General features: G+C 42.0%; 2 protein-coding genes across 2 annotated transcripts; both read right to left on the bottom strand.

Annotated features, from left to right (window-relative positions):
- Nucleotides 1-60: 60 nt before the first annotated feature.
- LOC138369569 (uncharacterized) lies at nt 61-7,627 on the bottom strand. Its single transcript, XM_069332988.1, has 2 exons — nt 7,598-7,627; nt 61-1,335 (listed from the first exon to the last, which is right to left on the bottom strand). Exons 1-2 carry the CDS (start codon nt 7,625-7,627, stop codon nt 61-63), a joined length of 1,305 nt encoding a protein of 434 aa, XP_069189089.1.
- Nucleotides 7,628-11,661: 4,034 nt separating this feature from the next.
- LOC138369733 (baculoviral IAP repeat-containing protein 8-like) lies at nt 11,662-13,486 on the bottom strand. Its single transcript, XM_069333176.1, has 3 exons — nt 12,922-13,486; nt 12,629-12,793; nt 11,662-12,518 (listed from the first exon to the last, which is right to left on the bottom strand). Exons 1-3 carry the CDS (start codon nt 13,286-13,288, stop codon nt 11,833-11,835), a joined length of 1,218 nt encoding a protein of 405 aa, XP_069189277.1. The 5' UTR covers nt 13,289-13,486; the 3' UTR covers nt 11,662-11,832.
- Between the last annotated feature and the right edge of the window lie 13,277 nt (nt 13,487-26,763).

Raw genomic sequence — 26,763 nt, 5'->3', positions numbered from 1 at the left:
TCTGAGAGTGTGTATGTCGTGAAGGTCTCAGGGTCTGAGAGTGTGTCTGTCGTGAAGGTCTCAGGGGTCTGAGAGTGTGTCTGTCGTGAAGGTCTCAGGGTCTGAGAGTGTGTATGTCGTGAAGGTCTCAGGGTCTGAGAGTGTGTCTGTCGTGAAGGTCTCGGGGTCTGAGAGTGTGTCTGTCGTGAAGGTCTCAGAGTCTGAGAGTGTGTCTGTCGTGAAGGTCTCGGGGTCTGAGAGTGTGTCTGTCGTGAAGGTCTCAGGGTCTGAGAGTGTGTCTGTCGTGAAGGTCTCAGGGTCTGAGAGTGTGTCTGTCGTGAAGGTCTCAGGGTCTGAGAGTGTGTCTGTCGTGAAGGTCTCAGGGTCTGAGAGTGTGTCTGTCGTGAAGGTCTCAGAGTCTGAGAGTGTGTCTGTCGTGAAGGTCTCGGGGTCTGAGAGTGTGTCTGTCGTGAAGGTCTCAGAGTCTGAGAGTGTGTCTGTCGTGAAGGTCTCAGGGTCTGAGAGTGTGTCTGTCGTGAAGGTCTCGGGGTCTGAGAGTGTGTCTGTCGTGAAGGTCTCAGAGTCTGAGAGTGTGTCTGTCGTGAAGGTCTCAGGGTCTGAGAGTGTGTCTGTCGTGAAGGTCTCAGGGTCTGAGAGTGTGTCTGTCGTGAAGGTCTCAGGGTCTGAGAGTGTGTCTGTCGTGAAGGTCTCGGGGTCTGAGAGTGTGTCTGTCGTGAAGGTCTCGGGGTCTGAGAGTGTGTCTGTCGTGAAGGTCTCGGGGTCTGAGAGTGTGTCTGTCGTGAAGGTCTCGGGGTCTGAGAGTGTGTCTGTCGTGAAGGTCTCAGGGTCTGAGAGTGTGTCTGTCGTGAAGGTCTCAGGGTCTGAGAGTGTGTCTGTCGTGAAGGTCTCAGGGTCTGAGAGTGTGTCTGTCGTGAAGGTCTCAGGGTCTGAGAGTGTGTCTGTCGTGAAGGTCTCAGGGTCTGAGAGTGTGTCTGTCGTGAAGGTCTCAGGGTCTGAGAGTGTGTCTGTCGTGAAGGTCTCAGGGTCTGAGAGTGTGTCTGTCGTGAAGGTCTCAGGGTCTGAGAGTGTGTCTGTCGTGAAGGTCTCAGGGTCTGAGAGTGTGTCTGTCGTGAAGGTCTCAGGGTCTGAGAGTGTGTCTGTCGTGAAGGTCTCAGGGTCTGAGAGTGTGTCTGTCGTGAAGGTCTCAGGGTCTGAGAGTGTGTCTGTCGTGAAGGTCTCAGGTTCTGAGAGTGTGTCTGTCGTGAAGGTCTCAGGGTCTGAGAGTGTGTCTGTCGTGAAGGTCTCAGGGGTCTGAGAGTGTGTCTGTCGTGAAGGTCTCAGGGTCTGAGAGTGTGTCTGTCGTGAAGGTCTCAGGGTCTGAGAGTGTGTCTGTCGTGAAGGTCTCAGGGGTCTGAGAGTGTGTCTGTCGTGAAGGTCTCAGAGTCTGAGAGTGTGTCTGTCGTGAAGGTCTCAGGGGTCTGAGAGTGTGTCTGTCGTGAAGGTCTCAGGGTCTGAGAGTGTGTCTGTCGTGAAGGTCTCAGAGTCTGAGAGTGTGTCTGTCGTGAAGGTCTCAGGGTCTGAGAGTGTGTCTGTCGTGAAGGTCTCAGGGTCTGAGAGTGTGTCTGTCGTGAAGGTCTCAGGGTCTGAGAGTGTGTCTGTCGTGAAGGTCTCAGGGTCTGAGAGTGTGTCTGTCGTGAAGGTCTCAGGGTCTGAGAGTGTGTCTGTCGTGAAGGTCTCAGGGTCTGAGAGTGTGTCTGTCGTGAAGGTCTCAGGGTCTGAGAGTGTGTCTGTCGTGAAGGTCTCAGGGTCTGAGAGTGTGTCTGTCGTGAAGGTCTCAGGGTCTGAGAGTGTGTCTGTCGTGAAGGTCTCAGAGTCTGAGAGTGTGTCTGTCGTGAAGGTCTCAGAGTCTGAGAGTGTGTCTGTCGTGAAGGTCTCAGAGTCTGAGAGTGTGTCTGTCGTGAAGGTCTCAGAGTCTGAGAGTGTGTCTGTCGTGAAGGTCTCAGAGTCTGAGAGTGTGTCTGTCGTGAAGGTCTCAGAGTCTGAGAGTGTGTCTGTCGTGAAGGTCTCAGAGTCTGAGAGTGTTTTTGTCTTTAGCAACTACAAACGTCACGGGTCATTAAGACATTGTCAGCAACGTGACCGAGATCTATCCCAGACCACCAGGAGGGAGAAGGGGGAGCGACGCCCCCTCCTGGTAATGGAGATGGCTGCAGACGTCATTTCCACGATGGGCCATCAACCCCTCCCCCCCCCCCAGCCTTCAGATGCTCGTAGATGGGATCAATTATATGAGAGAAAATATTAAGACAGCAGGACGGTATAAATCAATTAGACGGGATATGAGGACGGAGCTGGGATATGACCTAACCTAACCTACTCTAACCTAACCTAACCTAACCTACCCTACCCTAACCTAACCTAACCTACCCTACCCTAACCTAACCTAACCTACCCTACCCTAACCTAACCTAACCTAACCTAACCTAACCTACCCTAACCTAACCTAACCTAATAGAACGTAACCTAACCTAACCTAACCTAACCTAACCTAACCTAACCTAACCTAACCTAACCTTATTGGTCATGCAATTATATTCCTATAATCTGCTGCCGCTGCTTAATTAATTGAACACAGAGTATAATATAATTAGAGTGGAGGAGAATGTATTCATTTGCACAAATTCCTCTCTGGTAAAGCACACATGGCATTGATGTTGTATACTGTCCTCGTTTAATTATACTCTCAAAATGTTTGTTTTTCGCTTTTTAATTTGTTCACACACTCACGAAGACACACGCAGACACACGCACACACACGCACACGTACACACAAACACACACACGCACACGTACACACACGCACACACACACACGTACATACAAACACACACGCACACGTACACACAAACACACACGCACACGTACACACAAACACACACACACACGCAGACACACACACACACGCACACGTACACACAAACACACACACTACGTACAACAGTAATCGACAATAATGACGAAGAATAATTCTTGACAATTGCACTTGAAGAACAAAGCTGCAGAAAATATATTAATAGAATGTTCGCTTTTGCCAACAGAGTGGTAGACGGTTGGAACAAGTTAGGTGAGAAGGTGGTGGAGGCCAAAACCGTCATGAGTTTCAAAGCGTTATGCGACAAAGAGTGCTGGGAAGACGGGACACCACGAGAGTAGCTCTCATCCTGTAACTACATTTAGGTAACTACACACAGGTCCTCTCGCCTCATTGTAATGAACTATTCCGAAGGTTCGTTCCTATCGTCCTACTCCAAAAACATTCCTAGATATATCAAGGTACTGTGATATCCTAGATATATCAAAATACTGTGATATCCTAGATATATCAATGTACTGTAATATCCTACATATATCTTGTGATTCTTGAGGTTATCTTGAGATGATTTCGGGGCTTTAGTGTCCCCGCGGCCCGGTCCTCGACCAGGCCTCCAGCCCCAGGAAGCAGCCCGTGACAGCTGACTAACACCCAGGTACCTATTTTACTGCTAGGTAACAGGGGTATAGGGTGAAAGAAACTGTCCATTGTTTCTCGCGGCGCCCGGGATCGAACCCGGGACCACAGGATCACAAGTCCAGTGTTGTGCTGTCCGCTCGGGCCGACCGGCTCACCCCATATACATATATGGTCTTGATACATATATCAAGGTACTGTGATATCCTACATATATCAAGGTACTGTGATATCCTACATATATCAAGGTACTGTGATATCCTTCTGCAATATTACATAACTTGCTGATTCCAAGCTTTAAATAACTGGTACAGATAAGTATACGAGTTGAGCCAGCGGGTTGGCTGGGTGTCTTATCTACCTACGAGCAGTAACCTCTCACAGCTCTGAAGAACCACGAGCCACACTCCCATACACCAGCCTGTGTCATCATGAAAAGTTCGAGTGAGACTAGCCCTAAACATCAGGCTTCACCATCGAGGAATAGAATACAGGACCAAATTAACACTTAACATTGAAATTACAAGAACGTACTGTATCTATGAGAAAAATATTGAAGCCATATAATGGGCTCGAACCAGCGTCCTTACATGTTACAATAATTGGAATTTCCTGAAGAAAATGACTCTGCCGTATAATAATAAAGGAGGGAAGGGAGTATATAGGAGCAGAGGAGAGAGGAAAATGTGAAGAAAGTTCGACGCTCAGCTTTTGAGGACACGAGAAGCCTTTCAGAGTGATGCTGCCTCACAAATTGGGGCTCAGGCGCTCCTGATGCCCCAAGAGGATTACCCATACGTGGCAGGGGCAGGTGGTGTGTGGCAGGGGCAGGTGGTGTGTGGCAGGGGCAGGTGGTGTGTGGCAGGGGCAGGTGGTGTGTGGCAGGGGCAGGTGGTGCGTGGCAGGGGCAGGTGGTGTGTGTGACAGGGGCAGGTGGTGTGTGTGGCAGGGGCAGGTGGTGTGTGGCAGGGGCAGGTGGTGTGTGTGGCAGGGGCAGGTGGTGTGTGTGGCAGGGGCAGGTGGTGCGTGGCAGGGGCAGGTGGTGTGTGTGGCAGGGGCAGGTGGTGCGTGGCAGGGGCAGGTGGTGTGTGTGGCAGGGGCAAGTGGTGTGTGTGGCAGGGGCAGGTGGTGTGTGGCAGGGGTAGGTGGTGTGTGTGGCAGGGGGTAGGTGGTGTGTGGCAGGGGCAGGTGGTGTGTGTGGCAGGGGGTAGGTGGTGTGTAGCAGGGGCCCGCGTCCTTGCCAGGTGGTCTTGGCTTCTGAAGATATCAGCTACATCTTCTGAGGAAACGTTGTCTGAATGTGAATTCAGAATTCACATCAAGTGTTGTAAGTATCAGTCTCAGCTCTGCTCCATCCCAGCTCCTTGTCCTTACATCCCTTCCAGGTGTGTAAATAGTCGTACCTTCTTAGAGCTTTCTGCTCCTAATTACGTTACCTCACCTGTGTTTAAGATAATCTCCACAGTTGTGTCCAGGTAAATATTGGCTTCGAAATAGGATTCTTGATTAGTGACACAAGTGAACTGGTAGCACATAACTGACCTATCGTAATCCACCTGACGTAATAGGTGGAAACAATCCACCTATTACGTAGGTGGATTGTTTCCTGGGAACTAGACATGTGTGAATGAGTTTGGGCGCCCATAGGAGGCTTTATGGGCCAATAGGCCTTTTTGCTATTTTAAATTTTCTTGCATTATTATATTTTTACTATAAAGAACATTTATGAAAATTTTTGAAAAAATACTGATAATTGTATCCATTTGGCCTTAGGGAAGGTGTGTGTGTGTGTGTGTGTGTGTGTGTGTGTGTGTGTGTGTGTGTGTGTGTGTGTGTGTGTGTGTGTGTGTGTGTGTGTGTGTGAGTGTGTGTGTGTGTGTGTGAGTGTGTGTGTGTGAGTGTGTGTGTGTGTGTGTGTGAGTGTGTGTGTGTGTGTGTGTGTGTGTGTGTGTGAGTGTATTTACTATTTGTATTTACTATTTGTGTCTGCAGAATCGAGCTATTAGCTCTTGGACCCCGCCTTTTTAACCAATTTATTTTTCCTCTGTTAGGTATACTACATGTATTTTTCTCTAATACAAAGACACATTCCCAGGAAGCAACCCGTAGCAGCTACCTAACTCTCATGTTACTGCTAGGTGAACAGGTGAATCAGCGTCGTCCCGCTTCTCAACTGTCAATCAACTGGTGTACAGATTCCTGTTACGAGGAATCGTAACTGTTTACGTTCCTCGGGCCAGATTCACGAAAGCACTTATGCAAGCACTTACGAACCTGTACATCTTTTGTCAATCTTTGGCGGCTTTGTTTACAATTATTAAACAGATAATGATCTCCGAAGCACCAGGAGGCTGTTTATAACAATAACAACAGTTGAATGGGAAGTTTTCATGCTTGTAAACTGCTTAATAAATGTAACCAAAGCCGTCAAAGATTGAGGAAAGATGTACACGTTCGTAAGTGCTTGCGTAAGTGCTTTCGTGAATCTGGCTCCTCGTTCCTGTTCACGAGGAAAGACGAGTTACGAAGTGAGTGTGTGTGTGTGTGTGTGTGTGTGTGTGTGTGTGTGTGTGTGTGTGTGTGTGTGTGTGTGTGTGTGTGTGTGTGTGTGTGTGTGGGTGTGTGTGTGTGTGTGTGTGTGTGTGTGGGTGTGTGTGTGTGGGTGTGTACTCACCTAGTTGTGCTTGCGGGGGTTGAGCTCTGGCTCTTTGGTCCCGCCTCTCAACCGTCAATCAACAGGTGTACAGATAGTGTGTACTCACCTAATTGTGCTTGCGGGGGTTGAGCTTTGGTCTTTGGTCCCGCCTGTGTGTGTGTGTGTGTGTGTGTGTGTGTGTGTGTGTGTGTGTGTGTGTGTGAGTGTGTGTGTGTACTCACCTATATGTACTCACCTATATGTGCTTGCAGGATCGAGCATTGACTCTTGGATCCCGCCTTTCGAGCATCGGTTGTTTACAGCAATGACTCCTGTCCCATTTCCCTATCATACCTGGTTTTAAAATTATGAATAGTATTTGCTTCCACAACCTGTTCCTGAAGTGCATTCCATTTCCCCACTACTCTCACGCTAAAAGAAAACTTCCTTACATCTCTGTGACTCATCTGAGTTTCAAGCTTCCATCCATGTCCTCTCGTTCTGTTACTATTCCGTGTGAACATTTCGTCTATGTCCACTCTGTCAATTCCTCTGAGTATCTTATACGTTCCTATCATGTCCCCCCTCTCCCTTCTTCTTTCTAGTGTCGTAAGGCACAGTTCCCTCAGGCGCTCTTCATACCCCATCCCTCGTAGCTCTGGGACGAGTCTCGTTGCAAACCTCTGAACCTTTTCCAGTTTCATTATATGCTTCTTCAGATGGGGACTCCATGATGAGGCGGCATACTCTAAGACTGGCCTTACGTAGGCAGTGTAAAGCGCCCTAAATGCCTCCTTACTTAGGTTTCTGAATGATGTTCTGTGTGTGTGTGTGTGTGAGTGTGTGTGTGTGTGTGTGTGTGTGTGTGTGTGTGTGTGTGAGTGTGTGTGTGTGTGTGTGTGTGTGTGTGTGTGTGTGTGTGTGTGTGTGAGTGTGTGTGTGTGTGTGTGTGTGTGTGTGTGTGTATGTGTGAGTGTGTGTGTGTGTGTGTGTGACCACACCTACACCCCGGGTCAAGCACTTAACCTTAAATAACAAACATTGTTGACTTGCCAGTGTTGCCAACCCGGCTCAGGTTTACCTTCACTTCCTCCCTTCTGCTCTAGCCTCCTCTTCTTTCACTCCTTCTTTCTTCCTTCCTTCTATTTCATTCACTTCATTATCACAACTCTTCCAGATCACAACTTTCATATATTTTCCACTCTGTCGCGTCCTTTCATCCTTTGTTCTTTTCTCTTGATTCCCTTCCAGTTCTCAGCTCTCTCTCTCTCTCTCAGCTCTCTCTGTCTCTCTCTCTCTCTCTCTCTCTGTCTCTCTCTCTCTCTCTCTCTCTGTCTCTCTCTCTCTCTCTCTCTCTCTCTCTCTCTCTCTCTCTCTCTCTCTCTCTCTCCCTCTCTCCCCGGGCCCTATTTGCCTGGGAATACTGTTTTACCTAGTGTTTCCCATCCCCCTCCTACTCTCTCATTCTCTCTCACGCAATCTCCTCCTTCCTTTCTTTTGCCCATTTTTTCTCACCTCCGTTAAGCCCTTTCTTCTACTCTCCTCTTCCTCTGCTTTCACTTTGGTCTTTTCTGCACCTTCTTCTCTGTTTCAGTCTCTTTCTACGTAATTACTTTTGTCTCCTATGTTTTCTTCTCTCTTTCTGCCCTAATTACCTTATTCTATTTTGCTTCTTTGTCTATCTCCGTAATTCTCCCCTCAACCGCTTAGGTTGGACGGTAGAGCAACGGTCTCGCGTCATGCAGGTCGGGGTTCAATCCCCTACCATCCAAGTGGTTGGGCACCATTCCTTTCCTCCCCCCACCCCTGTTCCATAGCAAATCCTTATCCTGACCCCTATTCCAATTGCTATATGGTCGTAATGGCTTGGAACTAACTTTCCCGTGATAGTTCCCTTCCTTTCTCTCTCTCTCTCTCTCTCTCTCTCTCTCTCTCTCTCTCTCTCTCTCTCTCTCTCTCTCTCTCTCTCTCTCTCTCTCTCTCTCTCTCTCTCTCTCCCTGTTATCACTAAGCCAATGCGCCTCCAGGAGAACTTCCAGTGGATATTCATCATTGATTAAATTGAAGACAAACACGTCCTCTCTCTCTCTCATCGGGTCCGTGACGGTCTTCATTCTCACCCTCTCGCTCCTCTGTCAACAGGGGAATGGGCTTTTCAGGGGGAATGGCCCGGGGAACGGGACGGACATAGGCTGGCTGGGGGTCCGTACTATTTGTTCTATTATGAGGGGGGTCTAGCATAATAGTGACTCTACAGTTCTTCACACTACCACAAACTCGGTGAAAGGTGAACTAGAGGTAGTTGCTGTATACAGCTTGAGTATATACCTATGATGATATCTAAAAGTGAGGAGTTAGGCCTTGAATATCAGCTCTTTAACGTGGGGGAAATTATTACTTCTAACTAACCAATCATTGATTAGCAAGAGTCGCTTTACCACAAGCTTCAGTTATCGCTCCCGTCGACGCTGTGCTTCAAGGGCAGTAGTAGGGTTGACACGCCACAGGGGAATTTTTTTTTCTGGGAGAAAATTCCCCTGTAGCGTGTCAGGGTTTTCAGGTGAATTTAGAAATTCCCCTGTAGCGTGTCGGGGTTTTTCAGGTTCCAATATTCCCCTGTAGCGTGTCGGGGTTTTCAGGTAAATTTGGGGAGTCACAGATTTGGAATTAGGGAATTCTTATAATGAAAAATAATGTCATACGAGTTTGTTAAAGTTCTTATAAGAAAAATAATTTCCGAGACATAGAAGTTTGTTAAGGCCTTATGGGAGAAATTCAAATAACGTGTGTAGCTCTTTAGGGCTTCCAGGAGAACTCTACGGACATATTTTACATGTTTTCAACTTACAAAATCGTCTATGTAAGCCATAGTTTTCATGTAAATTTAGAAAATCACCTGTGTAAGTCATCGTTTTCAGGGTTTCGTACATCACACCCCCCTCCCTCCCCCCTTACCTCGCAATCTGTCGCGTCACCTTTATTTACTTTACGGCCGGCCAGCCAGACATCGCATACAGGGTACCTCTTATCTTATCTTATCCATAATATCTGGACCGTCCCTCCTCTCTCTCTCTCTCTCTCCTTTCATTCAGTTCAACTATTTTCCAACATCGTATGATTGCTCCTTTTCATTAAGCAAGTCAGTTTTACACAAATAAATCATGTTAGTAAGCATGTTCTAGCTCACGTTCCCCCCACCTTAGTCCCCTGTCGTATAATGAATACTATCATTCCAATCCCTCTAAAATTTAAAAATAATCATATTTCAAATGTAGATCAATACAGTAATTTAGTTACCAAGCTCCAGCGCTTGTCCTCCGCCTTAGCTCTCTCTCGTATCTTCGTTAGTATTAGTCCAATTTCCCTGAAATTTTCACCCTCTGTATTTCAGGCACCATAAATAAGATCAAAACAGTTACCAAGCTCCAGCGCTTGTCCTCCGCCTTAGCTCTCTCTCGTATCTTCGTTAGTATCAGTCCAATTTCCCTGAAATTTTCACCCTCTGTATTTCAGGCACCATAAATAAGATCAAAACAGTTACCAAGCTCCAGCGCTTGTCCTCCGCCTTAGCTCTCTCTCGTATCTTCGTTAGTAACAGTCCAATTTCCCTGAAATTTTTACCCTCTGTATTTCAGGCACCGTAAATAAGATCAAAACAGTTATCGAGCTCCAGCGCTTGTCCCCCACCTTAGTTCGTTTATACAAGATCGTTAGTAACAGTCCAATTTCCCTGAAATTTTTACCCTCTGTATTTCAGACACCGTAAATAAAATCAAGTCAGTTATCGAGCTCCAGCTCTCGTCTCCGCCTTAGTTCTCCTTCATATCTTTGTAAATAACCCATCAATTTCCCTAAAATTAAAAGCAGACATACTTCAAAGTTAGTAAATAAGATCAAGTCAGTTACTGAGCTCCAGCTCTCGTCCCCCACCCTCTTCCACCCTCAAGTCTTTGTAAATAAACCATCAATTTCCCCGAAATTTTTTACCCTCTGTATTTCAGACATAGTAAATATGAAGTAAACAATTATAAAACTCTAGCTCTTGTCCTTTGTCCAAGCTCACTTTTGTAAATTCATTACTCTCAGTCCAAATCACCCAACTACATTTTCAGACATAGTAAATAAAAACCAGTTCAGTTATCAAGTTACAACTCTTGTGCCCCAGCTTAGTTCATTTGTGCAAGTTCTTTATTTTCCAACTAAATCACCCTGAGATTTAAGATCACCTTATTTTCTAACGTAGTAAAATTAATCTGGACATTAGCCTTAGATCATCAGACATAAATATATTCGATCAAGTCCGTCTCCAGCGTATCTCTTATCCGAGTATACACATAACCCCAACCTGTTTAATTATCTTTCACCCCCTCCCACCTTCCTCCATCTCATCCAAGTCTCATAAATTAAAATGTAGCTGTTAATTTGCGTTCTTTCCCCATTCATAGCATATTCTCTGTAAGTTCAGATCTGTACTTAGTCTTACATATTCTCTAGTTCTTTCCCATTTATACAAGACTTAAACAACTATTACCGTCTCCTCTATCTTATTTAAACATGAGTCATATGTAAATATACCCCGACTCTTTCCATCCATTACAAGTCCTAGCTTGTTCACCGCCCAACTCACTACGCTATTTCTACTCTACATGTTATAGCATGTTTTCCGCTCATCTTGGTACCAACCCTTACAATCTCTCTCTCTCATTCCTTTACATGTCTCAGCATGTCTCAGCATGTTCGCCTCGCATCTTACTACGCTGTCTACTTTACATGTTGTAGCGTGTATTACTGTTTCCCATATCTTATTTAAACATGAGTCATATGTAAATATACCCGACTCCTTCCATCCATTACAAGTCCTAGCTTGTTCACCGCCCCACTCACTACACTGTCTACTTTACACGTTGTAGCATGTTTTCCGCACATCTTGATACCATCCCTTACAATCTCTCAATCCTTTACACATCCCAACTTTCAACCCTTTCTTACAATTTTCCTCCATCCCTCCGCTACATGTTCTTACCCGTTCGTTACAGTCCACTACATATTCTCTAATCATCTCTGTACTAATTCTCAAAACTAGTTGTTTCTGTCATTTTAGTAAGTAAGTAAGTAGATCATCGTTATTAACAACAACAACAACAACAACAACAACAGTAACATTACTAATTCACAGTAAGTTACTACTGAGCATTTAGCAGTTATCCATTTTCAAAATAAGGTCAATATAAATCATTCTAAGACATCTTCGTACAATTAAAGATACTTGCCTGTGCACTAAGTCATTACTTACAGTAGCATCTTAAGGCATTGTTTTCGTAACTCAGTTTTATTAAACATACACCTTCATTAGTCAAAGGAAAACTTTTCAAGTCATTGTATTCAATATTTCCGTTAAACTTACTACATCATGTCATTATTCGGTTTCATAATTAAGTACTTGTTTCAGTCCTCCAATGTAATAAGCAAATTATTCTATTAAGGATAAAGAAATCTTATTTAGAAGAGACATTAAGTTTATTACAACATTTAACGCATACAAGTGTTTTTAGTAGTTATACAGGTATTCAAGAAATCATAAGTGTTCAAGAAGCAATTATATACAAGTGTTCTTAGTAGTTATACAGGTATTCATAAGTGTTCAAGAAGCAATTATATACAAGTGTTCTTAGTAGTTATACAAGTGTTCAAGAAAATCATATACAAGTGTTCAAGAAGCAATTGGATTTATTATATATAAAATATTTCCTCTACAAATTGGACAGCATTTCAGAGCTAAAAGACAACCACTGCACGTCACCATATGTTTACATGGTAGTATTACAATATTTATATTTTTATCCATACAAACTCTGCATAAAATATCTTCTTCCCAAGATTGTTCTATACAGTCCTTGTTTTCATCAGTGTTAGTACAAGTCTCCGGTAAAGTTTTCAATCCCAGATCTTCAAGCGTAACTTCTTGTTCCTTTTTATCATCAACTGCTTCATAAATTAAGTCCCGTACCCGTAAATAAATATCTGTTCCCTCTTGCATATACCTCAACACGATTTCTAGACATCTACTTTGTATAATAAAAGGCAACAAATCTCTGGATTCCTTAAGGTACTCACTTAAAGCATACCTTATACTCTCCACAGGTATTAATTTTTTATGAATCAGATGTTTGAACTTATCCATACCCTCCATTAAGATATTAATTAAATCATTGTCTATAGGTTTTATAGGTAATGGCATTGTCAATCTAGCATTCTTAACAAATTCCTTGCCCCTTGCAAGAATAATGTAAGCACATTCTGGACTACATCTCGCATGTAAAGTCCAAGGATCATCTTCTGGTCTCCAATTTCGTATTCCACAGGCGCAGTGATAGCAGCAGACGTGGTCACTTATACCTGAAAACCATAAAACAATCCAGCATTATCTCGTTACTATCTTTTAACTAATATTCATTATTTCTTTACTTATAACTCTATTAAGTTAAAATAGTTAAAACACTTCATACCACAGTAAAAAAAACCAGCTTCTGCCAGCTCATGAGAAGTTTGCTTGACACTTCCAGGCCATGTCATATCAAATGTCTCTAGGCGAGATTTATAAGTTACCAATCCTGGATTCAGCGATTTCCTAAATTTGATCAATCCCAGATCTTCCTTAGGAGGAGCACCACCTAAAAAAATATAACGTAGTTACGTAAATTATTCTTTAGAAGAATAAGAAGTATCTATTTAAGCAATCAAGTTTTGTACAGAGTATATAAGACTGGTATAAGAATACATCATAAGAATATATACTTACTACTATCACTTATTTTCTTATTTCCCAGTTCTATTTTATGGGAAACAAATTCCAGTCCATATTTGAAAGCTATCTCAGACACCTCTAAAGAAACATTGTCACTCCTCTTGCCTCTAATAAAGGCACAGTCTTGATTAATGATCTTATGACGTCTTCTGGGGGTATCACCAACAATCCATGCACCTACTATACAATAACAAAATGCACACAAACAGTAATCACTATTGCGAAGGTAATAGAACCCATCTTCAACTAAGTCAATAGGGTTTAACCACTTAATGGGCCAATCCACAAATGTTTGTAGTCTAACTCCTGCACATTTAAGGCTTTCTATACTGTAAAACTTCCTGGCACACAAAGGATCCATCGTGTGAGGGCAGCACTAACTATTAGAGTAGGATAAGCAAGTATATATATCCCTAAAATAAGTATCGTACATCGCTACATATTTAACAGTTTCCCCATTTATAATAGACAGTAATTTCCTCTAAATACTTCTCTACTTAAAAATCCTTAAAGTTTCATAATTAAATAAAGCTCTTATATAAATACTTAGTAGACTACTTTCATTATTTATTAGACTTATTAGAAAAATACATCACTTTGGCAATCTCGCTAAAAGTATACTGTTACGTCATTATTCGTAGCTGCCGTACATAATGATAGATATATATATATATATAATTTAGTAGTAAATTCTTATTTAATCTAATTAAAATATATGCTTAAAGCATCTATATCCTAAAATGAAATATACTATTAGTTATAATGTCATATATAATATCGCTCTAAGGTAACAAAAATCCTTATTAATATATTCAAATAAGTGGTAACTTTTACATTACCCCCAATATAAGAGCGCGGACCTCACATTAGGGATATTATTACGACTATCTGGTTCGTATCTACTACCTTACGAGGAAGAAAATTCACCATGGATACTGTTCTGACAACTTGTCAGGGTTATTTAACCGACGATTCATTTTGTAATAATGAAACCTGTATTGTGTACGGAGTGAACTGTATATCCTGTGTTCCCCGAGGAATGGCCCTAGACTTAGCCAAGAAATATTCTCATGCTGACGCTTATAATGTTCGCCGACCCTTGTACAGTCTTAAGAGATGTATCCCTGAAGATCGTCCAGTACCAGGAACAATTCATATCTCTAAAGGAGAAAATCTTCCGTATATTGTTGCTATAGCCACACAATACGGTATTGGATTACCTATAGAAAGTAATAACATTGCTCAGGGAATTATAGAAAACTCAAAAGACAGAAACATGCTCTCTGGATTAAACGAAGATACATCCATTAATCGTCTCGTCTACTTCAAGAATGGTATGAAAGATTTATTTAACTTTATCAAGGGCTCTCCTCAAATTATGAGAGTTATAATACCAACAGGAATTGGGATTACATGTGTTCGAAGAGATAAAGTTTGGGAAAATACTTATCTTCCTGTTATTGAAGATATGTATAAACAGTTAAAACCCTACGGAGTGGAAGTTAAATTACTGTTTAACGAGGAGATTATGCAGAGGAAGAGCAAGTAACACTTGGCAACCTTTTGTGTGCGCAGTGTTTCTACGCGCAGCCTAAAGATGTATATATGCTTCCCCCGGAGTGATCTCTTACGGTGTCCTCCTCTTCTTGGATGTCAGAATCTACTTCAAGCTTGGATATTCAAGGCTATGGAGATCAAGACTATTATTGGAGACTTTGCATCCCTGTCCGTCTACAATAATCACGACTGTTTATTGTACGATCTTGATGCTACGAGTGTACAAATGTGTAAAATTGTGCAAGGATTGTGGGATCGTTACCCATATGCGAGATTACATCGTGAAAACTTTCCTTACAAAAACAGGGCTGTTGTATCTTATCGCAGTAACCCTGGCAGTATACATATTGGAGAACCACCTGAATTTAACAACAGGATGGATGAAGATCCCCATCTACCCCTTATTATTGGTTTAGTGACTCAGTTTGCTAGTAGACCTGCAACTTTACCAGCATATGAAAATCCTCCGTGTGAAGTACGAAGTTTAGATGAACATTTTTACGATGGACTTGAAAAAGATACAGAATATCAGAGATGGCGCTGGTTTGAAAATGCTCTGAAGGAAGCCCTTGTTTTCATTCTTAAAAGATGTGTTAAGAGAATTATTATTCCATATGGGTTTGGCATGTCAAGTTATTTGGACAACTGCGCAGTATGGGAAAGTAAATATTTGCCTATACTTGAGAAAATAGGACAAAAACTACGAAAACGAGGTATTGTACTCTTCATAGTACGTCCCGAAAACATCGTTCCTCCTCAGTCATCCACCCACGGCATCTTTGAAAATAAGATTCCATACATTGCTGTTCTTCAAAATGGATCCACAACTAATGCTACTGATGCTGCTAGGACACCTGAAGATGATGCTACGCCTGCTACCGCTGATGCTAGTTCACCTTCTATCAACACTAAGTTGTCTGATACAATTAATTCAACACCTGTTAATGTTACTACGTCTGTTGATACTAATGTTACAATGTGTGTTAGTAGTAGTTTTACAAATTTAGAAGAGAAGATGGATTGGGAATAATAATGTCTGTAAATAATTTATACTTTGTACATTTTTACAAATTAAATACATTGTACATTTTTACACATTAAATAACAAAATAGAAACTCGTGTGTTTATTTTCTCCCTTTTTAATGTCTAAATGTCAACTCTACTTTTCTGAGTATATAGGAAGAGGTACGAAACTTTTTCTGTCTTACTTCAAGATGGATTGTTCTATGTACATGCAAGTGAAGCTTAAGCGTTTGAATAAGTGTATTATAGATGCTGATTTTACTAGTGATGAAATTCTAAAACCTGGAGACTGTCTTGTCTACGATTCTCATAATTTATCTGGTGGATTTGCACAACTGTTATGGGAAAAATATCCTTACAGTAAAGTTTCCGAGTGTGAAGTGGTACAGAATAATATAACTCCTGGTGGTATAGTACTTGCTTTATCTCCAGAACCAGAAATAAAACCTCATATTATAGGACTTCAATACAGTAGCTCTAATGAAGATCTAGGATTACAGAAAGATATTATTAAACGTTGGAGTTTTAAATCTGCAATAAGACAAATTTGTTGCCAGGCAAGAAATAATAATTTAATCCAGCGTATAATTATTCCATATGGTATTGGGTTTAATGACGGAATAGGATGGAGTAAAGAAGAACAAGAAGAATGGGAGACACACTATTTTCCAGGACTAGCCCATTTAGCTTATGTTTTAAAGAATAATAAAAAAGAATTATTAATGGTTCGTATACCTCTTGGAGAAGATGTTACGGGGACTGGGAGAGAGAAGAAACAAGTAGAGGATGGATCTAATAAACGGAAGAGAATATCATAGTTAAAACTAGTAGATCTAAAATAATACATATAACTAATTTGGAAACTACAGCTAAGAGAGAGGGGCGGAGCGTAACAATCTCCGATGTGATAAGCTAGGTCGGGATATATCTTGCCATAAACTCCCCATCTCGGTCCAGCAGTGACAAGACATACTCGGATCGATGGCTGCTGTATACAGTAAGTGATTATTGTATGATGTACTTACAGTACTCGTTATATTTGTTGTGATATAATTTTGCTTATTATTGAATATCTTTTAGTTTTAAAATATTATGATTATTTAATAGTCCCTGTGTTAAATATTGTATTTTTCTTTGTTTAAAGATCTACCCCATGTGATGGATGTGAAGAGTCTACCAGGGTTTGGAAGCATGCCTGATCTTGTGTCAGAAACTATATGGCAAAGTCCAGCTTCGACTGTTTTGTGGAAGAATATGCCCCTGGCGGAAAAACAGACTTATAAAGTGATGACACATACTGATAAATGTACGCATGAGAACATTGTTCCAGCTCTAGCAAAGTTTATTAGCAAAAGTGAAAATGTTTTAATGATACTGATTGGTCGTGATTTTATAAAGTTGAAAGAAGAACTTCCAATGATAAAATGTGATATAGTCTTATTTAGCTTAAAAGAGAGTGTTACAGATGTACTCAAGAAACATGAGAATTGTCAAGTGTTGTTGCTGACGAAAATTCCTAGTAAGGCTGAGATGAAGAAAATTTCTTTGTTATTTAAAGGCGATAAAATAATTTGCACTTTTAGACCTAAACCCCGTTTTAAATACATATTTCCAGAATTTGAAGAAGTGCCTATAGGATGTAACTTAAAGGATAAATTTTTTATAAGAAAATTTGTGGATGAAATTGGTTCTCCAAATGCTGCAAACTGGTTTATTAATAAGTTGAGTTCTGAAGAACGAGAAGTGTATACTATAATGAGCCGGGATGAACTGCAACAGCAGGTAAATAGTAAGACTGTGAAAGAGCTTAGTATAATTCACCCTAAAACAGAAGAAGATGAACATTGGAGTTTAATTGATCATATGGAGGAGAGCTTTCCATCTTTTCCGTTAAATTTAATAAAGATGAGACCAGAAATAGGATATCATACCCCCCAAAAGATAGAAATAGAGGCAGTGATGAGATTTATAGGACAGGATCCTGTACTTGGTGTTTTCTCTGGTATGGCCTTTATTGAAAATCTTATTAGGATAAGACATACTAATGTGGTACGAGCTACAGATAATTACTCGAATATGGGTGAGAGTAAGTGGATGGAGGTTGAACAAATGGACGCTGTAGAAGCAGTTAGGACTTATTGTAATGACAGAGAAGTACTTCTAATGTCCTGGCCTGAATTGATTCGTGATGATAATGTTTATAGCGATGCTTTCTATGTTTTAAAGGAATTTAAGGGACAAAAACTAATCTATTTTGGAGAAGGGGAAGGGGGATGCTGTGCATGTGATGGATTTTTTAACTTGCTGGATAGTGAGTTTCATTGTGTGAAATCAAATACATGTTTTACTTGTAATTCTTTTATAAATTCAAATGTTTATTTCTATATAAGACTATAGTGTTTATGATTTCTTGAACACTTGTATAACTACTAAGAATAACTGTATATGTTTGCTTCTTGAACACTTATGAATACCTGTATAACTACTAAGAATAACTGTATATGTTTGCTTCTTGAACACTTATGAATACCTGTATAACTACTAAGAATAACTGTATATGATTTTCTTGAACACTTGTAAAACTACTAAGAACACTTATGATTTCTTGAATACCTGTATAACTACTAAAAACACTTGTATGCGTTAAATGTTGTAATAAACTTAATGTCTCTTCTAAATAAGATTTCTTTATCCTTAATAGAATAATTTGCTTATTACATTGGAGGACTGAAACAAGTACTTAATTATGAAACCGAATAATGACATGATGTAGTAAGTTTAACGGAAATATTGAATACAATGACTTGAAAAGTTTTCCTTTGACTAATGAAGGTGTATGTTTAATAAAACTGAGTTACGAAAACAATGCCTTAAGATGCTACTGTAAGTAATGACTTAGTGCACAGGCAAGTATCTTTAATTGTACGAAGATGTCTTAGACCTTATTTTGAAAATGGATAACTGCTAAATGCTCAGTAGTAACTTACTGTGAATTAGTAATGTTACTGTTGTTGTTGTTGTTGTTGTTGTTGTTAATAACGATGATCTACTTACTTACTTACTAAAATGACAGAAACAACTAGTTTTGAGAATTAGTACAGAGATGATTAGAGAATATGTAGTGGACTGTAACGAACGGGTAAGAACATGTAGCGGAGGGATGGAGGAAAATTGTAAGAAAGGGTTGAAAGTTGGGATGTGTAAAGGATTGAGAGATTGTAAGGGATGGTATCAAGATGTGCGGAAAACATGCTACAACGTGTAAAGTAGACAGTGTAGTGAGTGGGGCGGTGAACAAGCTAGGACTTGTAATGGATGGAAGGAGTCGGGTATATTTACATATGACTCATGTTTAAATAAGATATGGGAAACAGTAATACACGCTACAACATGTAAAGTAGACAGCGTAGTAAGATGCGAGGCGAACATGCTGAGACATGCTGAGACATGTAAAGGAATGAGAGAGAGAGATTGTAAGGGTTGGTACCAAGATGAGCGGAAAACATGCTATAACATGTAGAGTAGAAATAGCGTAGTGAGTTGGGCGGTGAACAAGCTAGGACTTGTAATGGATGGAAAGAGTCGGGGTATATTTACATATGACTCATGTTTAAATAAGATAGAGGAGACGGTAATAGTTGTTTAAGTCTTGTATAAATGGGAAAGAACTAGAGAATATGTAAGACTAAGTACAGATCTGAACTTACAGAGAATATGCTATGAATGGGGAAAGAACGCAAATTAACAGCTACATTTTAATTTATGAGACTTGGATGAGATGGAGGAAGGTGGGAGGGGGTGAAAGATAATTAAACAGGTTGGGGTTATGTGTATACTCGGATAAGAGATACGCTGGAGACGGACTTGATCGAATATATTTATGTCTGATGATCTAAGGCTAATGTCCAGATTAATTTTACTAGGTTAGAAAATAAGGTGATCTTAAATCTCAGGGTGATTTAGTTGGAAAATAAAGAACTTGCACAAATGAACTAAGCTGGGGCACAAGAGTTGTAACTTGATAACTGAACTGGTTTTTATTTACTATGTCTGAAAATGTAGTTGGGTGATTTGGACTGAGAGTAATGAATTTACAAAAGTGAGCTTGGACAAAGGACAAGAGCTAGAGTTTTATAATTGTTTACTTCATATTTACTATGTCTGAAATACAGAGGGTAAAAAATTTCGGGGAAATTGATGGTTTATTTACAAAGACTTGAGGGTGGAAGAGGGTGGGGGACGAGAGCTGGAGCTCAGTAACTGACTTGATCTTATTTACTAACTTTGAAGTATGTCTGCTTTTAATTTTAGGGAAATTGATGGGTTATTTACAAAGATATGAAGGAGAACTAAGGCGGAGACGAGAGCTGGAGCTCGATAACTGACTTGATTTTATTTACGGTGTCTGAAATACAGAGGGTAAAAATTTCAGGGAAATTGGACTGTTACTAACGATCTTGTATAAACGAACTAAGGTGGGGGACAAGCGCTGGAGCTCGATAACTGTTTTGATCTTATTTACGGTGCCTGAAATACAGAGGGTAAAAATTTCAGGGAAATTGGACTGTTACTAACGAAGATACGAGAGAGAGCTAAGGCGGAGGACAAGCGCTGGAGCTTGGTAACTGTTTTGATCTTATTTATGGTGCCTGAAATACAGAGGGTGAAAATTTCAGGGAAATTGGACTGATACTAACGAAGATACGAGAGAGAGCTAAGGCGGAGGACAAGCGCTGGAGCTTGGTAACTGTTTTGATCTTATTTATGGTGCCTGAAATACAGAGGGTGAAAATTTCAGGGAAATTGGACTGATACTAACGAAGATACGAGAGAGAGCTAAGGCGGAGGACAAGCGCTGGAGCTTGGTAACTAAATTACTGTATTGATCTACATTTGAAATATGATTATTTTTAAATTTTAGAGGGATTGGAATGATAGTATTCATTATACGACAGGGGACTAAGGTGGGGGGAACGTGAGCTAGAACATGCTTACTAACATGATTTATTTGTGTAAAACTGACTTGCTTAATGAAAAGGAGCAAACATACGATGTTGGAAAATAGTTGAACTGAATGAAAGGAGAGAGAGAGAGAGAGAGGAGGGACGGTCCAGATATTATGGATAAGATAAGATAAGAGGTACCCTGTATGCGATGTCTGGCTGGCCGGCCGTAAAGTAAATAAAGGTGACGCGACAGATTGCGAGGTAAGGGGGGAGGGAGGGGGGTGTGATGTACGAAACCCTGAAAACGATGACTTACACAGGTGATTTTCTAAATTTACATGAAAACTATGGCTTACATAGACGATTTTGTAAGTTGAAAACATGTAAAATATGTCCGTAGAGTTCTCCTGGAAGCCCTAAAGAGCTACACACGTTATTTGAATTTCTCCCATAAGGCCTTAACAAACTTCTATGTCTCGGAAATTATTTTTCTTATAAGAACTTTAACAAACTCGTATGACATTATTTTTCATTATAAGAATTCCCTAATTCCAAATCTGTGACTCCCCAAATTTACCTGAAAACCCCGACACGCTACAGGGGAATATTGGAACCTGAAAAACCCCGACACGCTACAGGGGAATTTCTAAATTCACCTGAAAACCCTGACACGCTACAGGGGAATTTTCTCCCAGAAAAAAAAATTCCCCTGTGGCGTGTCAACCCTACTACTAAGGGCCACCCTTCAGGTCGACTGTCATTGCTGCAATCCTCGAAGACAAACTAAAATACCTCGACCCAAGGAGGACGGAAGAAAGCAAAGGGGTTTTGAGTGCACACGATGCATTGCACCTATTCAGAAAGCCGGCATGACCCATGCTCAGGATCACATCTTTTTCTTCAAGTGAGCATCTGCTCTCGACAATCCAAAGTTCAGAGAGTATGATAACCAACTGAAAGCAACATGGATGAGAGAGGTAAACCTCTCCCTGGATGAGGGGCAAGGGGGGAGCAAGCATCGTGTCCAGTTAGACGCAGCAGGTCAGGTATTGGGACGAACACGCTGATGTCACTAACTATACAGTCATTGTCTCCTGAACTGCTGCTACCGAGTTTGTGGGAGTAATCCTACCAGAGCACCCAAGAGATTTCAGAGTGATTCAGGTCAAAGTTCATTGAAGGAGCCAGCCAGCCAGCCAGCCAGCCAGCCAGCCAGCCAGCCAGCCAGCCAGCCAGTCAGCCAGCCAGTCAGTCAGTCAGCCAGCCAGCCAGCCAGCCAGCCAGCCAGCCAGCCAGCCAGTCAGTCAGTCAGTCAGCCAGCCAGCCAGCCAGCCAGCCAGCCAGCCAGCCAGCCAGCCAGCAAGCCAGCCAGCCAGCAAGCCAGCCAGTCAGCCAGCCAGCCAGCCAACCAGCCAGTGGTAAATTCTTACGGGCTCTTCACCCTGATCAACATCTTCAATCGATTGCAAGTTGGATAACATCCGCCTCTTCTCCGCCACTTGGGCTGGACGGTAGAGCGACGGTCTCGCTTCATGCAGGTCGGCGTTCAATCCCCAACCGTCCAAGTGTTTGGGCACCATTCCTTCCCCCCGTCCCATCCCAAATCCTTATTCTGATTCCTTCCCAGAATTCTATAGTCGTAATGACTTAGAAACGCTTGGGCACTCTTGATAGTTCCCTTCCCTTCCCCTGCAAATAAAAGCTGCAGACAGTTTCCCAAAAGTAAAATTAGTAAAAAAGAGAAAAAGTGAGTAAAAAAGAGTAAAAAAATGAGTTAAAAAGTGTAAAAAAAATTGTAAAAAAAACAACCTCTGTTGTAAATATTTCATCCATGTTTTTTTAATACAAATTTTACGCGAACAGAGCCTAACCTTGAGGTTATCTTGAGGTTATCTTGAGGTTATCTTGAGATGATTTCGGAGCTTTTAGTGTCCCCGCGGCCCGGTCCTCGACCAGGCCTCCACCCCCAGAAAGCAGCCCCGTGACAGCTGACTAACACCCAGGTACCTAATTTACTGCTAGGTAACAGGGGCATAGGGTGAAAGAAACTTTGCCCATTGTTTCTCGCCGGCGCCTGGGATCGAACCCAGGACCACAGGATCACAAGTCCCGCGTGCTGTCCGCTCGGCCGACCGGCTCCCTAACCTTAATCTATGCCCTAACTATACACAGAACTTTAATATATAATAATATTACCTTATGTACGAGAACAACCTTATTTTTAATACCCAGAAAGTTAATATTGACGAATATACGTCTGCGGAGACGACCATTGCTCTAACGAACCCGACCTGAGGACAGGTTGATTGATCCACGGCTCTGAACCCAACCCGGCGGCTTCCCTCTGAGTCTTACGAAGTCCCGAAATATACTTGATGACATAAACCTTCACGCCGGAGCTGCATACACATGAACTGGTCTGGCGTATGTGTACAGGTATGAAGAACAATTTATGAGAAAATTACGATTGCGAATAAAATTGGAATATACTTTAGTGGTATTATGAGAGACTGCTTAACATCGAAGAGGAAGTTCCTTCTGAAGTTCCTGGTGATGTTATCCCCTGAAGTTCCTGGTGATGTTATCCCCTGAAGTTCCTGGTGATGTTATCCCCTGAAGTTCCTGGTGATGTTATCCCCTGAAGTTCCTGGTGATGTTATCCCCTGAAGTTCCTGGTGATGTTATCCCCTGAAGTTCCTGGTGATGTTATCCCCTGAAGTTCCTGGTGATGTTATCCCCTGAAGTTCCTGGTGATGTTATCCCCTGAAGTTCCTGGTGATGTTATCCCCTGAAGGTTACAATGCCCCCCCCCCCCCAGGTAGTACCAGTAAGGGACAAGCAAGCGGATCCAACTCCTCACAAGAAAAGTTCACGTACACACAATCTCACACAAGAAAAAAAAACCACACAGAGACAAAAATTGCCACCGCACAGTGAGCATCATTCAGTGCCCGGCCAATATCTCTCTTAAAGCAACACAAAAAATATTTGAGAGATAATTCGGTAAATCTAAGGATTGAGAGATAATTCGGTAAATCTAAGGACCTTGTTCGGGCGCGGGAAAGACGGGTACATTAAAATATCACTAGCAAATCAAAAATAAATATCCCCACTTTTTCTTTAACTTTGTTTGGATATATTTTTTTTATATAAGCATTATTTAACCCAAATACAAAATAGTGTACAAGGAAAATTGCGGGTTGAACAACCTACTCAAGATGTTCAATAAAGGGGGGGTAACTCTCCCCCCAAAAAAATACACCAGGTTGAGTGAATAAATGAATGTAGGACTGGTCATAAAAAGTGGACAAGAGACTATGTACTGAGGCCAGTGAATGACCTCACAGGGTCATGGCAGGTTAGGTCAGGTCAAGACCGGTCTATATGTTGCGAATCCGTCTAATATATAATGACTGTAATTGTTTTTAGAGAAAATAAGAGAGGGAACAACAGAGTACAGGATATTACAATGATGGTCCACCAGGCTGTTTGAACTACCTTTCTCCCTTATTTCTAATGAACGTTATCTAACGTATGTGATGCAGTTTATTGGGTTAGTTTCATTTGGAATATGAAATGATATCAAAAAGATTGTTGGAGAAATATTTTCTTTCTGTCGTCTTGGGATCTCTTTTTTATTTTTGGAGACACCGCGAGTATTTCTTGGTGGCATAATTCACATAGTATCTGTCAGCCCGTGGTGAACTATCTTCTCCAGCGTTGAACAGCAATAGATGTTATTAGCTTTTAAGAGAGAGAGAGAGAGAGAGAGAGAGAGAGAGAGAGAGAGAGAGAGAGAGAGAGAGAGAGAGAGAGAGAGAGAGAGAGAGAGAGAGAGAGAGAGAGACACACACACAACAACACGTTAAGAAAAGTGTGCAGAGGAAAGGGAGGAAAGAGAAGAGTGTGGTGTATGTCAACATAAGCAAGACTCACGCCACACTTGACCTCACGCTCAAGTGAGAGTAATATTCTCCAAGTGAACAAGTGAAACTTTCCTCCCCACCTTGACAGTGCCTTCAGTCCTCTCTCTCTCTCTCTCTCTCTCTCTCTCTCGGTCCCTGGTACCCCCGGCCGGGCCTGGCCGGGGGTGCCAGGGCCTCGGGCCTTATAGAGGGCCTACAACATAACTGACTTCTTTGAGTAGGCTTTCAGAAACCTACTCAAGCAGCGCTAGGGGTACTTGGACCTAAAGTCCCTAAACCCGGGATTTTAGGTCGAAGTCCTAAAGGCCCGGATTCCATTCCCGGCCGAGGCAGAAACAAATTGGGCAGTTTCTTTCATCTGTTACCAATGTTCACATAGCTGAAAATAGGTATGTGGCAGTACCTATTTGTGCTGCTGCTACGGGTTGCATCCTGGGGATGTGTACTCACCTAGTACTCACCTAGTTGTGCTTGCGGGGGTTGAGCTCTGGCTCTTTGGTCCCGCCTCTCAACTGTCAATCAACAGGTGTACAGGTTCCTGAGCCTACTGGGCTCTATCATATCTACACTTGAAACTGTGTATGGAGTCAGCCTCCACCACATCACTTCCTAATGCATTCCATTTGTCAACCACTCTGACACTAAAAAAGTTCTTTTTTTTTTTTTGTGTGTGTGTGTGTTTGAGAGAAATATATTTATAGTGGACAGGATGAAGGAAGATAGTTCGGCAGTCAGTACATTAGACAACTGAGGGTTAGAAAAGCGGGGTCCAAGAGCTCGAGCCTGCAGGCACAAGTAGTAAACACATACACACACTGAGGTGACTGGGCGGACAGCACGCTGGACGCGTGATCCTAAGGTCCCCGGGTTCAATCCCGGGCGCCGGCGAGAAACAATGGGTAGAGTTTCTTTCACCCTATGCCCCTGTTACCTAGCAGTAAATAGGTACCTAGGAGTTAGTCAGCTGTCACGGACTGCTTCCTGGTGTGTGTGTGGTGTGGAGAAAAAAAATAGTAGTTCGTAACAGTTGATTGATTGACAGTTGAGAGGCGGGCCGAAAAAGCAGAGCTCAACCCCCGCAAGCACAACTAGGTGAATACACACACACACACACACACACACACACACACACACACACACACACACAAAGTTTCACAACGTAGTTTCAAAGCGTTATACGACAAAGAGTACTGGGAAGACGGGACACCCCGAGTTTTTGTTTGTTGCCGCCGGAGGCGGCTAGTTTATTGTGCACCCCATACTCATCCTGTGAGCGGTAGCGCAAAAAGCATTACAGAGGGCACAAAAGGTCTTTATCAGACCTTATCTTAGATTATTACATAAACAATTTCATCTATCCTTCACACCTTATAGTTACAATGTCAGCTAGTTACAGAGAATGTTCTGTTTCAAGATCTATATATTTACAGTAAGTCAATATACATTAATGGTAGGTCTTATCGCTAATACATAAGTGGCACCACGAGCGTAGCTCTCATCCTGTAACTACACTTGGGTAACTACTCTAGAGTAATTACACACACACACACCCACACATTAATCCCCAACGTCTTGACAGGAGTAAGGGATTATGTAACTATGGACTTCCAGTCTCATTCCTCGAGTTCTCTCACCGAGACTTTAGCCAATAGTTACTTGGAAGACAAGACAATTATGAGGAGAAAGCACTAAGCCAGTACCACTATACAGCACTTACAAGTAATACGACAACAAGGATTTGGGATAAGACGGAGATGAACGAATGGTACCCCCACCCTCTTGACCAATTGGGGGATCGAACCCCGACCTGCAAGAAGCGAGGCCAGCGACCAGTGGCTGGTAGTTACCGGGAAATCATCAAAGACTGCGTTGCTTGCATTACTGTCGACCTGAATGGCATCAAAGAAAGATGGTAGGGGAGAGTCGTACAGTTGGCGGGAGAGATCCTATTAGGATAATGTTAGGCTCCGTCCATTGGAGGAACCAGAGAGTGGAATACTCTTGCAGCCGCTCTATACCAACCCGCTGCATCACACAAGCAGCTTGGATGGACTACGCAGTTAATGCAGACTAGGATAATTTCATTACAGTTACGAACTTCAGTTTTATTAAGAATTTTTAAATTTAAATTGCATTTATTTAGCTCTACCTGATTTTATAGAGTTAAAAGGAGTCCACGTTTCAGGCAATATGCGGTGACTTTTGTAGCAGTGATTTTTTGGAAAGTTCAGGTATTTTGGTCCATGTTATCTTCTTACACTGACCTCTGTAGTCATGCCAACACTTCAGAATATCAACATTTAATGGAAAGCCGTAATCCAGACGTAACTGGAAGGGACTTGGTCTGTTGTCAACTGGAAACGTCAGCACTGTGGAGAAATGC

Source organism: Procambarus clarkii, chromosome 29 (assembly GCF_040958095.1).
Source record: "Procambarus clarkii isolate CNS0578487 chromosome 29, FALCON_Pclarkii_2.0, whole genome shotgun sequence".
Classification (NCBI taxonomy): domain Eukaryota; kingdom Metazoa; phylum Arthropoda; class Malacostraca; order Decapoda; family Cambaridae; genus Procambarus; species Procambarus clarkii.
Note: the sequence above shows the minus strand (reverse complement) of the source record. Positions and strands in the feature narration are given on the sequence as shown.